The 13,862-nt window shown below is 40.5% G+C and overlaps 1 protein-coding gene across 1 annotated transcript; it reads left to right on the top strand.

Moving 5' to 3' along the window:
• Nucleotides 1-12,056, top strand: LOC115448022 (protein toll-like). The gene is made up of 7 exons (XM_030175323.2): nucleotides 1-513; nucleotides 1,372-2,326; nucleotides 8,863-9,026; nucleotides 9,582-9,730; nucleotides 9,820-9,933; nucleotides 10,185-10,544; nucleotides 10,630-12,056. The coding sequence occupies exons 1-7, from the start codon at nucleotides 348-350 to the stop codon at nucleotides 11,611-11,613; spliced, it is 2,892 nt and encodes a 963-aa protein (XP_030031183.1). The 5' UTR covers nucleotides 1-347; the 3' UTR covers nucleotides 11,614-12,056.
• Nucleotides 12,057-13,862: the final 1,806 nt, after the last annotated feature.

Raw genomic sequence — 13,862 nt, 5'->3', positions numbered from 1 at the left:
TAAATACCTAATTTTATGTTTTGCTCATCGCCCGTTGCGCGACATTAAGCAGTATCCAGTAGTCAGTGATCAGTGTTACTACACTATTTTGCTTCTTAGCGATTAGTCAACACGCGCATATCGTTTACTTCAACAAACAATTATTACGACAAGACGAATCAACGATTATTCAAACGTTATTTTCGCGGGATGTTTCTCTGTTGGGGAGTACTGTTGCGTGGTGTGCAGTCAACGATTTATTCGATCGGGTATTGTGCTCTTTAAGTGTTGACGCGGCGGATTATCGTCGGTTAGACTAATAAATCGTGTCGATTTATGTGTGACCCACTACGGTGTCGTGCGACGAGATGCAGGCTCGGTGGTGGTGCGCGGCACTGCTATTAATGCAGACGCTGAGCTGGCTCGGAGTCAGTGGACGCTTACTGCGCCCCGAGTGCGCGCCAGCCGCAGATTGCCAATTTATACGACAAAATATAACCTATGGAATAAAACATTTCTACTTCAACGTATCAGGTAACTATCTGTTCTCAACTAGCTCACGCTGCGGCCTAGGTTTACCCAAATAAGTCGCCAACATAATATTATAGAACGTGTTTATTACTACTGCCGCCTGTACCTAATTTCAGAGATATATATTGTTTTATTAATATATATATATATATATATATATATAATATCTTTTTTTGTAACCGGCTTTAAGAAAGACAAGGTTCTTATTAAGATAAATATGAATTGCTCAATCACGGTGTAGTCTGTAGATCCCTATGTACATGATGATCACCAAACGAGCTAATGAATTGGTGTGTTTGTTTTCTTAACACCAAATCTATTAAATGTTTCTTGTGTAATAAAATTTATCTTTTCCTGCTACCGTGTATTATTCTTCATTTGCTGCACTTCACCACCTACCATCCCCCATAACACCTATGTGACGTAATTTATGCCATATAGGCCTTTGCAGTCTGTAGTTACCTACCAATATCTTGAAGCTATACCAAATCCCACATAAAAATAATCATTAAAGTCGTATTAGATTTTGGGAAGTAACATAACTGTATCCTACGAATTTAAAGTCAGATGCCAGTAAAGTCAAACTTGGACCGTTTAGATATATTACATGACTTAATAACTTCAGTATGGATTTATCATAATACTATAATGAATGTCACTAAACCACCGCGTCCTTATAACTGGTCCTAGTATAGTGTCACATTTTTAAATTTTATAACAAAAATTCCAATTCCTATTTGGAATTAAACATAGTACTTTTGGAGTTTTAATACAATGTTAAATGTATACACTATACACGTAACATTAGCTTAGCTTATGAGTCGATCTCGTCCATTCACGCACATTTGTCTTATTTCACAGGACATGAAGTGAAATTTGAACATTCCATCGGAAACGACGTCGATGTCGAATTGTCATGCAATTACATCGCCATGGACAACGCAATGCTGCCGCGTTTCTCGATGATCTTTCCAGTCAAAATAGTGAAGTTCAGGGAATGTGCTTTGCCAAAAAGTGAGTCATTCGCTTCCGCTGTCGTTGCACTCAATATGACCGGTTTCTCGCAACTGATACTGGACAAATTCCAAGAGCCGGCGGTGATCACGCGCGCACATCTTACCGGTTTACAACGACTAGAGAAGCTGGTGCTATACGGTAACTCAAACACAAGCCTCGCCCCAGGCGCACTGGCCGCGCTCTCCGCCGCGTCCGCACTGAAATTTCTTGTATTGCGTACAGTACGCGTGCCCGCCGCTGACCTGGCGCGCTTGCCGTCGTCACTGCAAGAACTAGAGTTGTGGGATGTGGGCGCTGCGAGTATGCATTTAGATTCATCGTTTAATTTAAAGAAACTGAACGTATTCGATAATTATTATCCTGTCGTCGTGAATGTGAGCAACGCCGTTGCGCTCAGAGACTTGAACATAAATACCCCGAGTACTGTGTTGACCGAAGATGCGCTCCCGTCGTCACTCAACTCACTTGAACTAGCGGGGTGGAACGAAACGCATCCGGTGCCCAAGACACGTTGCGCACAACTTGAGGGACTTGTGATATTGGGCACCAATAATGATGCCTATCCGGTGACTCTCCCGGACGAGTGGCTGTCCAACTGCGGGCAGCTGACGGATCTCGAAATGGACTCCGTGCCGATTAGCGCCGTACTTCCGGTGCGGATGCTGGCTAACGCAATTAGGCTTAAAACGATTACTATCCGGAACTGTAACCTGACCGCGTTGCCGTCGGGCCTGTTAGACGACACGTTGAACCTCATCACACTCGACTTGTCCAACAATCAACTCACATCGTTGCCCAGGTTTGTGTTTTTCTTATTACATTGGATTGTCAACGTGTACTAGTGTATAGTTAGTCATTTGGTTGTAAAAAACATGAGACATCACTATATGATATGTTTTATACAATCATACAACTCATCGAGCATGAATCCTAGTTAGAAGAATTGTGTTCGGTAAGTGGCAGTAGGCTCACACGCTCTTGTAGGGACCTAACATCGCTAGCGACGTGGCATGATGTACCTCTGCCGGCCCTTAAAATTGAGAAAAGGCAGTGGTGCTATGTATGTAAATTATAATCGATGCCTACATTACATTCCAATATTGCCCTCTACACAAATAATAGTTCATAATTATAGTCTACCTAACGATAATGATTTAACAATGTTACGGCGCAAGTCACTGCGACGCACGCGGCCGAGTAGGCTGTGTGATCTTGCTGCCACGACCAAAAAACGTTCTACGATTGGCAACACTGAAGAGGAGACGTCACTTCATTCCTTCATTTTTTTCTATCTTCGCCGCACGAGCATTATATTGTTATTTTGTTAGTACAGTTTCAATACAGCATTATTAACTATGTGCCTATATTATTTCCATAAAGGACATTAAAAACTACTGGATGCTCCAATGTATACACGAATATACATATTGGTGGCCCATGAGGGGAACTAACGCGACAAACCAACAAGAACAATTAATTGCAAAATTCGCCGGTCAAGATGGACGCTTGCCGCTTTGAAGACTAAATACAAAGGGGTTTCAAGCACGAAGTACAAAATTGCAAGCTACAGCGTGGCCAACCAGCTTTTTATCCAGCAGTGGTGCAGCGAAAGTACCAGGGGAGTGCGATAAAGCTAAGTGCCATTTCCAATTCCTTTGAATTTCCGATTCCTAAAGTTCCTATACGCCATTTTCTAAAAATTGGATACGTATATTTCCACTTCGTAATTTCATTAATTTTTGTGCATGTGTATGCCTATAATATACACATTAATTTCATTGGCTGGATCGTTTATCAAAATTAATCATGTCTCACGACTCAGATAAACTTCTTAAAGATTTAATTACAAAACGGTCGTCCGCCAAAGGACAAATTACAAAATTTAAAAATTACTTAACTAGCCTGAAAAGCAAGCAGGAGTTAAACAATATTGAACTCACCGAGTTGAATCTTAAACTGGCTAAATTTGAAGCCTTGTCAATCCGAGTAGATGACTTGCAAAATGAAATTGAGGTTCTTACTCCTGATAATATTGATACCGAAATTGATGAACGCGAAAAAAATGATAGTGACATCATTTCCAATATTGCCACAGCTAAGACTTTGTTACAAAAATTTACACAGTCAAACAAATTAGTACATGATCAACAATGCAACTCTAGTGTTGACAATTCTTGCTGTGGGAATCATCAAGAGGTTGGTCTAAAGCTTCCTCAGATTCAAATAGCTAAGTTTGATGGTGAATATTTCCGCTGGTTGGAATTCCGGGACACATTTGAGAATTTAATTCATAAAAATGCTCGGCTTTCAGATATTCACAAATTTCATTATCTCAATTCATATCTACAGGGCGAGGCAGCTAGAATTATTTCCAATTTAGAAGTTTCAGCCGTTAATTATCTTGAAGCTTGGAAATTAATTTGCAATCGCTATGACAATAAAAGAATTTTAATTAACCAACATATAAGTGCATTACTTAGCATTAAGCAGCTTCCACGCGAATCAGAAAAGTCTTTAAGATTTTTGGTTGATCACATTACAAAGAATCTCCGGGCACTGACCAGCTTAGGACAGCCCACGGACAAATGGGATGGATTATTAATTTTTATGTTGTGCTCAAAATTAGATAGCAACACTTTAGTTAAATGGGAGGAGCACCGCAATGGTTTGGAAGTTGATGTACCATCATTAGAGCAATTTTTTAAGTTCATTACTGATCGGGCAGATGTACTAGAGTCACTCAGTCGAAATAAATGTGACAACAATACGTCTAAGGTACCACCAGCCCATACACGTGGCAGTTATGTTCATAATAATAATAAGGCAGGACAAGGTGCCTGTACTAAAACATTTACAAGTTTACAAAAAAGGCCAAATCAAAGGGTTAGTTTTTTATGTGTCATTTGTAATGAGAATCACAGAATTTATGATTGTCCTAAATTTAAGTCAATGGGAGTTGATGATAGGTGGATTGAGGTAGACAAGTATAAATTGTGTGTAAATTGCCTTAGGCAAGGTCATCCCATTAAAGAATGTCGTATGGGCTCATGTCGTGAGTGCAATAAACGCCACAACAGCTTACTGCATCGTCCGGAGTCCTCCCATAACAACCATGTTTTAGTGGAAGAACCCTTAGAATCTGTTGTCAATTTTACAAATCAGAATTTAAACCAAATATTGTTGTCAACAGCAATCATTGAAGTCATGAATCCATTAACACAACAAAGGGAAAAGGTTCGTGCTCTCTTAGATTGTGGCAGCCAGTCATCTTTTATTACTAAATTGTTAAAAGATAAAATTTCTTTAAAATCCTTCCCCGTTGATTCACTAAAGGTCATAGGGATTGGCAATAATGTTTCTACTAGTGTGGTTGAAGGTTGCCACATACAAGTTAAGTCTTTAAATAGTGAATTTATTACAAATTTATCTTGCCTGGTATTAAATAACCTTACTGGAAATTTGCCAAGGTACCCGGTTAATATCAGTGAACTAAAGTTGCCTAAAGATATTTTGTTGGCCGACCCTAAGTTTTATCAACCAGGACCCATAGATGTTCTAATAGGAGCCGATATCTTTTGGGACCTCCTAGGAAATGACCAATTATCACTTGGTCTCAATGGTCCTAAGTTGAGAAATTCACATTTAGGTTGGTTGATGTCAGGTCCAATAAGTTTAGCAAAAACAAATAAGCACAGTGTCCGCTGTAATCATGCTATGGTTGATGTTACAACAGAAAGTAGTATTGAAAATTGTTTATTAAAGTTTTGGGAATTAGAACAAATTCCATCAAAAAATACTATAAGTGATAACGACAAAGCTTGTGAAGATCATTTTGTCAGACACACTCGCAGAGATGAATCAGGTAGATTTATTGTCAAATTACCCTTATTAGATGCACCTGATTGTCTCGGAGACACATTCAATTTAGCTAAAAAACGTTTTCTTTATTTAGAAAAACGGTTTAAAAGAAACTCATTGTTAAAGGTTGAATATACAGACTTTATGCATGAGTATGCTCAATTAGGACATCTTTCTCCGGCAGTTAAGGAACAAAATACAGCATATTACTTATGTCACCATGCTGTCTTAAAACAGGATAGTGAGTCCACCAAGCTCCGGGTAGTGTTCGATGGCTCCGCGCCCTCATCTTCCGGTTATGCTTTAAATGACATTTTGATGGTAGGTCCAAATCTCCAAGATTCTCTTTTCGCCATATTAGTACGCGCAAGGCAATATAAATTCCTTTTAACAGGCGACGTAGAAAAGATGTATCGTCAAATATTATTGGATGAAGGGGACCGTGACCTTCAGCGCATATTATGGCGTGATGACGAATCAAGCCCTATTAAGGCTTTTACTTTAAATACCGTTACTTATGGCACGGCGAGTGCTAGTTACCTCAGCACTCGCTGTCTATGGCAGTTGGGTGAAGAGAATAGTGATGAACTCATGAAAACTATAATTCAAAAGGACTTTTATGTAGATGATTTAATAACTGGAGCTGACGATGAGGAAGAATTGCTCCGCATTCAGCGTTCTGTTGCTGGCGCGCTAGAAAAGGGTTGTTTTAATTTAAGAAAATACAAAAGTAATCACCCAACAATTTTTGAAAATCTTGACATAAATAAGCAAGACAACTTAACTATTAGTGAGTCATCGAGCACTCTCGGACTTGGATGGACACCATCTAGTGACACATTGCACTTTCCAATTAAGAACTTTTCGCATGATGGCGAGGCTATTGTAACAAAACGATTTATTATGTCAAATGCTTTTAAAATTTTTGATCCTTTAGGTCTTTTAAGTCCGGTTGTAATACAACCCAAGATTATATTGCAAAAGATCTGGCAGCAAAACCTAGATTGGGACCAACCAGTTCCGCAAGGCATTAAGGATGATTGGCTAAAGTTTGTAAAAAACTTACCTCATTTGACTCATTTAACTGTACCAAGATTAGTTCTGTGTGATGCACCAAATACTATCGAATTGCATTCATTCAGCGATGCATCTCAGTGTGCATATGGTGCATGCATCTATTTGAAATCTGCGAATTGTAACGGCCAAGGCAGGGTTAGACTATTATGTGCAAAATCTAAAGTATCTCCGTTAAAGCCGACGACAATTCCGCGTCTGGAGTTGTGCGGTGCGTTACTTGCAGCTAGGCTCTGCCAGTCAGTGGTGGAGGCTTTAAGGTACAGGCCTGAAAGGATAGTTCATTGGTGTGATTCTAGTGTTGTGTTGAGCTGGATCAATGCCGATCTAAGTAGATTAAAAACGTTCGTAGCCAATCGAACCAGCGAAATAGTAGAGTTGACATCGCCTTCAGCTTGGCGATATGTACCGACCGAGTCAAATCCAGCTGATTTGATTTCTAGGGGTGTAAATGCGAAAATTTTAGGTTCTCTTGATTTGTGGTGGTGCGGTCCAGCTTTTTTAACCAAAGATGAATCAAACTGGCCCACCTTAAAAACGAACAATTTAGATGACTTACCGGAGATAAAGGTGCATGCAGCGGTAGTAGGTGAAGCTATATTTAATTTTGATGATTATTCATCGTTAACTAAACTACAAAGAGTATGTGCATATGTTAAAAGATTTATATTTAATCTTAAATGTCCTAAAAATAAACGTTCAGGATGTCTGTCAGCTAAAGAACTGCGCGAGTCATTTTATTCACTTTGCGTTGTGGCTCAACGTCAAATATTTGTTAATGAGTATGATTTGTTAATAAAGGGAAAACCCTTGCGTAGTAAGGATAGGATTCTGTCACTTTCTCCCTTCCTTGATGAAACGGGTTTGATCCGTGTAGGCGGTCGCCTAGATGCTTCTGCATATTCATATGATAAAAAACACCCTATATTACTTCACGCCTCGCATAGGCTAACTAAACTTTATTTTGAAAGAGAGCATTTGAATAATTTGCACTCTGGTCCCCAGCTGCTGTTGGCAACAGTCAGGGAGGTAATATGGCCAATTAATGGTAGATACCTAGCAAGACGTACAGTTAACAACTGCTTCCGATGCAGGCGACTAAGTGGAAAAACCTTGTGTCCAAAGATGGGTGATCTGCCTGCTCAGCGCATTAAGCCTGGTTTTCCATTTTTGTCTGTGGGTCTAGATTTTGCTGGTCCTTTTTTAATACTGAATCGCAAGGGCCGTGGAAGCCGTTTAATAAAATGCTATTTATGCATATTTGTGTGCCTACGTTGTAAATGTGTACATCTTGAGGCTGTTAGCGATTTAAGCAAAGATGCTTTTCTCATGACACTTCGACGATTTATTGCGCGTAGAGGCAAGCCATTAGAAATATTCAGCGACAACGGTCGTAATTTTGTTGCAGCCGCCAAAGAATTAGGGAAATTTTTAGAACAGAACAAGGAGCCGCTATTTGATTTTGCAAGCCAGCAAGGCATTACTTTTAAATTTATTCCCACCTATGCTCCGCATTTCGGTGGCATATGGGAAGCTGGGGTGAAGTGAGCAAAACATCATTTGCGTAGGGTAATGGGTAATAGTCACTTAACTTTTGAGGAAATTTCTACATTATTTGCTCAAGTGGAAGCTATACTTAACAGTCGTCCCTTGTGTCCCTTATCGTCCTGTCCTGATGATCTCCTATCCCTCACTCCCGGGCACTTCATAATCGGCCGACCTCTAACTTCACTACCTTCACCTGCACTGCCTCACAACATCACTCAGAGGAAACGATATGAACATCTAGAGAGTATAAGGCAACACTTCTGGAGAAGGTGGCAGAAGGAATATGTCGCAGAGTTGCAGCAAAGAACTAAATGGAAAAGCAACTCTTCTCAGCTTAACATCGGGGACATGGTTTTGGTCTCTGAAGATAACGCCCCGCCATTAAGCTGGCGCTTAGGTCGGGTTTATCGGCTGTTTCCTGGACCTGATGGAATATCAAGAGTAGCGGAGGTCAACGCCGTCAGGGGCAGCGTGCGGCGGCCCTTAACCCGTCTTTGTCCACTACCTACGGCGCAAGAGCTTCAAGGTTGAAAGCGGCCTTTCAACGGGCGGGAGGATGTTACGGCGCAAGTCACTGCGACGCACGCGGCCGAGTAGGCTGTGTGATCTTGCTGCCACGACCAAAAAACTTTCTACGATTGGCAACACTGAAGAGGAGACGTCACTTCATTCCTTCATTTTTTTCTATCTTCGCCGCACGAGCATTATATTGTTATTTTGTTAGTACAGTTTCAATACAGCATTATTAACTATGTGCCTATATTATTTCCATAAAGGACATTAAAAACTACTGGATGCTCCAATGTATACACGAATATACAAACAATATATAACATTACGCGCTTTTTTGTACAGAAAAATATTTGAGCACACGAAGTTACTAAGCATTCTCATACTATCGAACAACCAGCTGACGAGCGAGGTAGTGGGGACGCTGTCGACCGTCACCTCGCTTGTTGAACTAAGTCTTGTAAATAATAACCGCATAGGCGACTTGTGTTCCCACGACTCAGTGTCAGGTAAATATTCAACGCCTTACTGATAAATATTGTACATGTGTGTAATAATTATTTTGTGTTTCGCCTTGCTATGATCAGTGACATTTACCGTCAGAGGAAGAGAGACAAATCATTGCATAGTTATAATAAACCCATACGGCATTCATTAGTGTTACACCAATATAATTAAATAATTTCTTATTTAATTACCACTTCACAACACTTTTATTCAGCGATATTATACGAGACGTCTTTACTTCAAGAGAGCTCAAACAAGAATGCCATCTTCCCGACTGCTATTAATAAAATTATCTCTGTCTACCGACAGACGTCGGTTATAACGGAAGTCAATATTAATAAAGTGACTACCGAATGTATCTGTTGGGAACATGCTTTACATCAATAACAATAATTAACAAATTAATGTTAAAACAAAAGATAATATAATTTTTACAATTTCTAACACTAGGTAGGTCTTAGTTTGGTAAATCACGCACCCACTAAATAATTTGTAATCACAATGCTCATTTTAAAGCAGTTTTTATAAATGGTTAAATGCAAAGACTAACTTATTAGCAGGTCCCTCACCACTGAGTTCACTGACGAGGCTAAACGATCTCGATCTGAGCAACACAGGAGTATCACACGTGTGCTCCGACTGGCGAGAAAAGCTAACCTACCTCACGGATCTCTACTTAAGGGACAACCCCATCACTCTCTACAATGTGCGTATACTGCTTCAGGCTGCTAATCCTTCCGTATATACATTTTTGTGGCTATAGTGAATAAGTAATATGATGGATGCTGTCCACAGTTGGCGGATCTACAGTTTCGTCGAATCTGGGTGGACTCTCGTGTGTATTTAGGACATTTCAAGCAGCAGTTTACGCGCACAGATTACGAACTCGCCCGTAATAACAACATTGAGGTGAGTTGCACCCCCTGTGGCCGCTGTGTCAGCATTAGCTCCAAATCCATAAAAAAGTACAATTGAATTAACCCAAAGCGACGGTAATTGCTCCAAGACAGTCGCGATACGAAAACTGTAGCACCTGTAGGTGCAAGTATAGTAGTAGTAACAGTGAACGTAAATTGCGTTCTAAAAATGCAATAATATTTGTCATTAGACTCCACAGTATATTATAGTATAATACAAAGGTACCGCACTCTCGGTTTCAGGCTGTCGTAACTCTCTCCGGTTCGTTAGAATGCGACTGCAATTCATACTGGGCAGCACAGGTGTTCCGTATGAAAGCTTGGCGGGCATCCAGCTCCATGATATATTGTGAAAAAAAACCGGTCATTGAGGTGGATCCCGACACCTTTACCTGCCTTGAGCCAGCGAAGTGTGCTACGCTGGCGGATAGTTGTACGTGCCGTATCCGCGACGACATTCAGTACAAACAAGTGGTCGTTGTGCACTGCAGCGGACTCGCCGAGTTCCCGCGCCTGCCACCAACCACGGACAAGTGGATCCTGCACCTGCCCCACAACAACATATCATACCTCGCCGCGGCCGACGTATCGCCGAATATCGTGGTGAGTATATCCAGTCGCGGCCAGTGTTTATTTCCCACTTGGAGGATTACAATAATATGAAAGTTCACTTTCTGTTTTAACATAGGAACTCGATCTAAGAAACAATTCAATCAAGAATATCGACGTACAGGCATCAGCAAAACTAGCCTTCGTCCGGCTGCAATTGGGTGGTAACCCGATCGAGTGTGACTGCGAGGCGTTGAAGCTGCTGGCGCCGCTGCTCAAACCTGACTCAAAGCTGCTTGACAGAAAGGACGTGAAATGTGAGAACGACGCGCAGATTACCTTGGCGATGCTGAAATTATGTACTAAGTCATCCAATGGGCTGATGTACTTGCTGTTCCTGTTGCTGTTACTCGCATTTGTCGTAACCGGACTGCTCGCACGAACCGCAATTCGCCTGCGCATCAAAATGATCCTCATGAGACTGGGTTGGATGTCGAGACTACTGGAGCCCGCGGACGACGATCGCCCGTACGACGCGTTTGTGTCTTTCGCACACGAGGATGAGGAGCTGGTGATGGAGCAGCTGGCGGCACGGCTCGAGAGCGGCTCGCGGCCGTACCGACTGTGTCTGCACTACCGCGATTGGGCGCCAGGCGAGTGGATCCCGGCGCAAATAGCGGCTTCGGTGCGGGCCTCTCGGCGCACGGTGGCGGTTGTGTCGGCGCACTACTTACAGTCGGGCTGGGCGCTTGCCGAGATCCGGGAGGCGACCGCAGCCTCGCTGCAGGAAGGCATGCCACGTCTCATCATCGTGCTGCTCGACGAGACCGACCGGTTGATGCTCGATATAGACCCTGAGTTGCACGCCTATGTGCGCAACAATACCTACGTGCGCTGGCATGATCCATGGTTTTGGGAGAAGCTGAAGCAGGCGCTGCCTCCACCGCGGGAACAACGGTCGCCAATAGCTCCGTCGCTACCAGCGCTGGCGCTGTCCCATGACAGCCTAACTCTGCGCACGTACTCTCCCAGAGAAAGTGACCCAGCGCCCGCTGCTAAGCCGGCGCACACTCCGCACGAGACGGACGAGCCAGCGCCGGGCGCGAGTCCTTGCTACAAATGAATCCAGAACTTGCGTGTACCCTTCGATATACAGGGCTATTTTGACATTGTGTTACTAAATGAAACCACATTCTCGTCTTCACCTTTGCTGACATTGTGCCAAAAATCATCCATTAATAACGAATATTTCCACCAAAAATCCTGGTTTTAGTATCCTGATTTTTTTCGACTGGAATTATACTTTCCGCTGTCTTAATATGGACTAAAGATAAAGGCTGAGATATGAGATTGCAAAATTATAGATTATATCAAGGAATAATGTATTTTTATGATCATTGCATGAGGTAGTATTATCTAGTAGTTTAGTATAATTACTGACACACATTTCTATGTAAATACTCTGTAAATTGATTTTAAATTAAGGAAACCAATTTTTAAGCTGAAGAAAAGACATCGTCACGTCGGACACATATCGGAGAATTAGTGTAAGAAGGTAATATGAAGTCTGCCAACACACAGTAGACCATCGCGTGGTCGTGTACTGACGCGCTAAACCTCTTATTATCCTGACCTGTCATTATCATTTAATATTATTTAATGGAATCAATCACTACATAGTATAAAACAAAATCGCTTTCTCTGTCCCTATGTGTGCTTAAATCTTTAAAACTACGTAACGGATTTTGATGCTGTTTTTTTAATAGATAGAATGATTCAAAAGGAAGGGTATATGTATAATAATAACATCCACTAAATAGTGGAGAAATATTGTTATTTTGTTATGTTATACCCGGGCGTAGCCAGAGCGGGCCGCTATGTTTTATATACAACGTTCACAGTTTTTCTGTAGTGTATTTAGTATCAGCATTGCACCCGTGCGAAGCCGGGCGGGTCGCTAGTAGATTATAAAACAAAGACTCCAGCCACATCTGTCTGCCTGATTAAACGCGATAGACTCAAAAACTACTAAATGGATTTAGATAAAATTTGGATGGTGATAGTTAGAGACTCTGGAAAGAACATAGGCCACTTTCTATGACGGGAAAATATATAGCATAACTTTTGTAACAGAAAACTTTAGCCCGGAAAAACTTTGTCATACGGTTGGAGCTGCGGGCAAAAGCTAGTAATTAAATATTGCGGCTTTTTAATCCAAGTGAATCTTAAGTATAAAGGAATAAATTACCGCAACTTAATATTTATAGGTACGAGATGTTTTCCTGTTATATTATTAATTTATACTTGAGATCATAGTGTGGTGTCATCACAGGCGCAACGAGGAAAATGACCTAAATGTAATGATATGCAGACTGTAGTCCAGGCATTTACCTTGTATTTATATTTTGGCTTGAACCTAAAGTTTTTACGTACCTACACCGAGTTACATGATTTTTTTTTTATTTTCGAAAAGACAAAAAATTCATTTACATGCGAATAACATAAACAAAACAGAAGTAGTAATTGAAACAAAGTGGTCGCCGTGCACTCAACAAAAATATTGTATTTATTATTGTTCGAAAGAGCCGTTTTTTTATTTTTATTATCTTAAGATATAAAACTTGACTGCTCTCAAATTTAGACAAAGAGTAACTGATTTTCAATGATGTAGCTTGTTAATCCAGATTTGAAAATGTTAAGTGAGCTTACATTTTTGATGTTTGATGGTATACTATTGTAAAATTGCGCTCCTTCAAAGGTAATATGTTTTTAGCATAATTACCAAAGTCCTAAGTCTTTGACTTGACTTGCTTGATCGATCATTCCCGTACGTTGACACTAGATTGACTTCACTGCTGCCCTCAACTTTACTTACAATTCATACTTTTCTTATTCTCCATATTAACTCGATTGGCTTTCAAATTGAGGGTACGACAACTATTACTGAATTGGAAGTGTCACTTCCCTGATTCATTTATCTTATGATTACTATATTCATTACTATATACTATTATATATATACAGGGTTACAGGTTAAGAGCGTTTACGCATCCGCGCGCCGTATGTCTCAAAAACAGCACTTTTCGAAGGAGATAATATCCATCAAAACATTATTTAAAAAACATATGAATTAGTATTTATTATAGAAAATTTTGTTGTCTAAAAAGTTAGTAGAGAAAATTTTTTGATTTATTGAGTATTTGTAAATTGTTTAATGATTACTGAACAGAGGTTTTCAAATTTGCGCTTCGAACGTCTATTTCGAAGCTCAAAATATCTTAAACCACTAAGGAACATAACAATATGTTTATTTATTTTTATTTATTTATTTATTTATTTATTAAATATAATCTTACAGGAGTTACACCCAAT

The sequence above is a fragment of the Manduca sexta genome, chromosome 22, assembly GCF_014839805.1.
Source record: "Manduca sexta isolate Smith_Timp_Sample1 chromosome 22, JHU_Msex_v1.0, whole genome shotgun sequence".
In the NCBI taxonomy this organism is placed as follows: Eukaryota; Metazoa; Arthropoda; class Insecta; order Lepidoptera; family Sphingidae; genus Manduca; species Manduca sexta.
The sequence above is the reverse complement of the archived record's forward strand: the minus strand, read 5'-3'. Positions and strand labels throughout refer to the sequence as shown.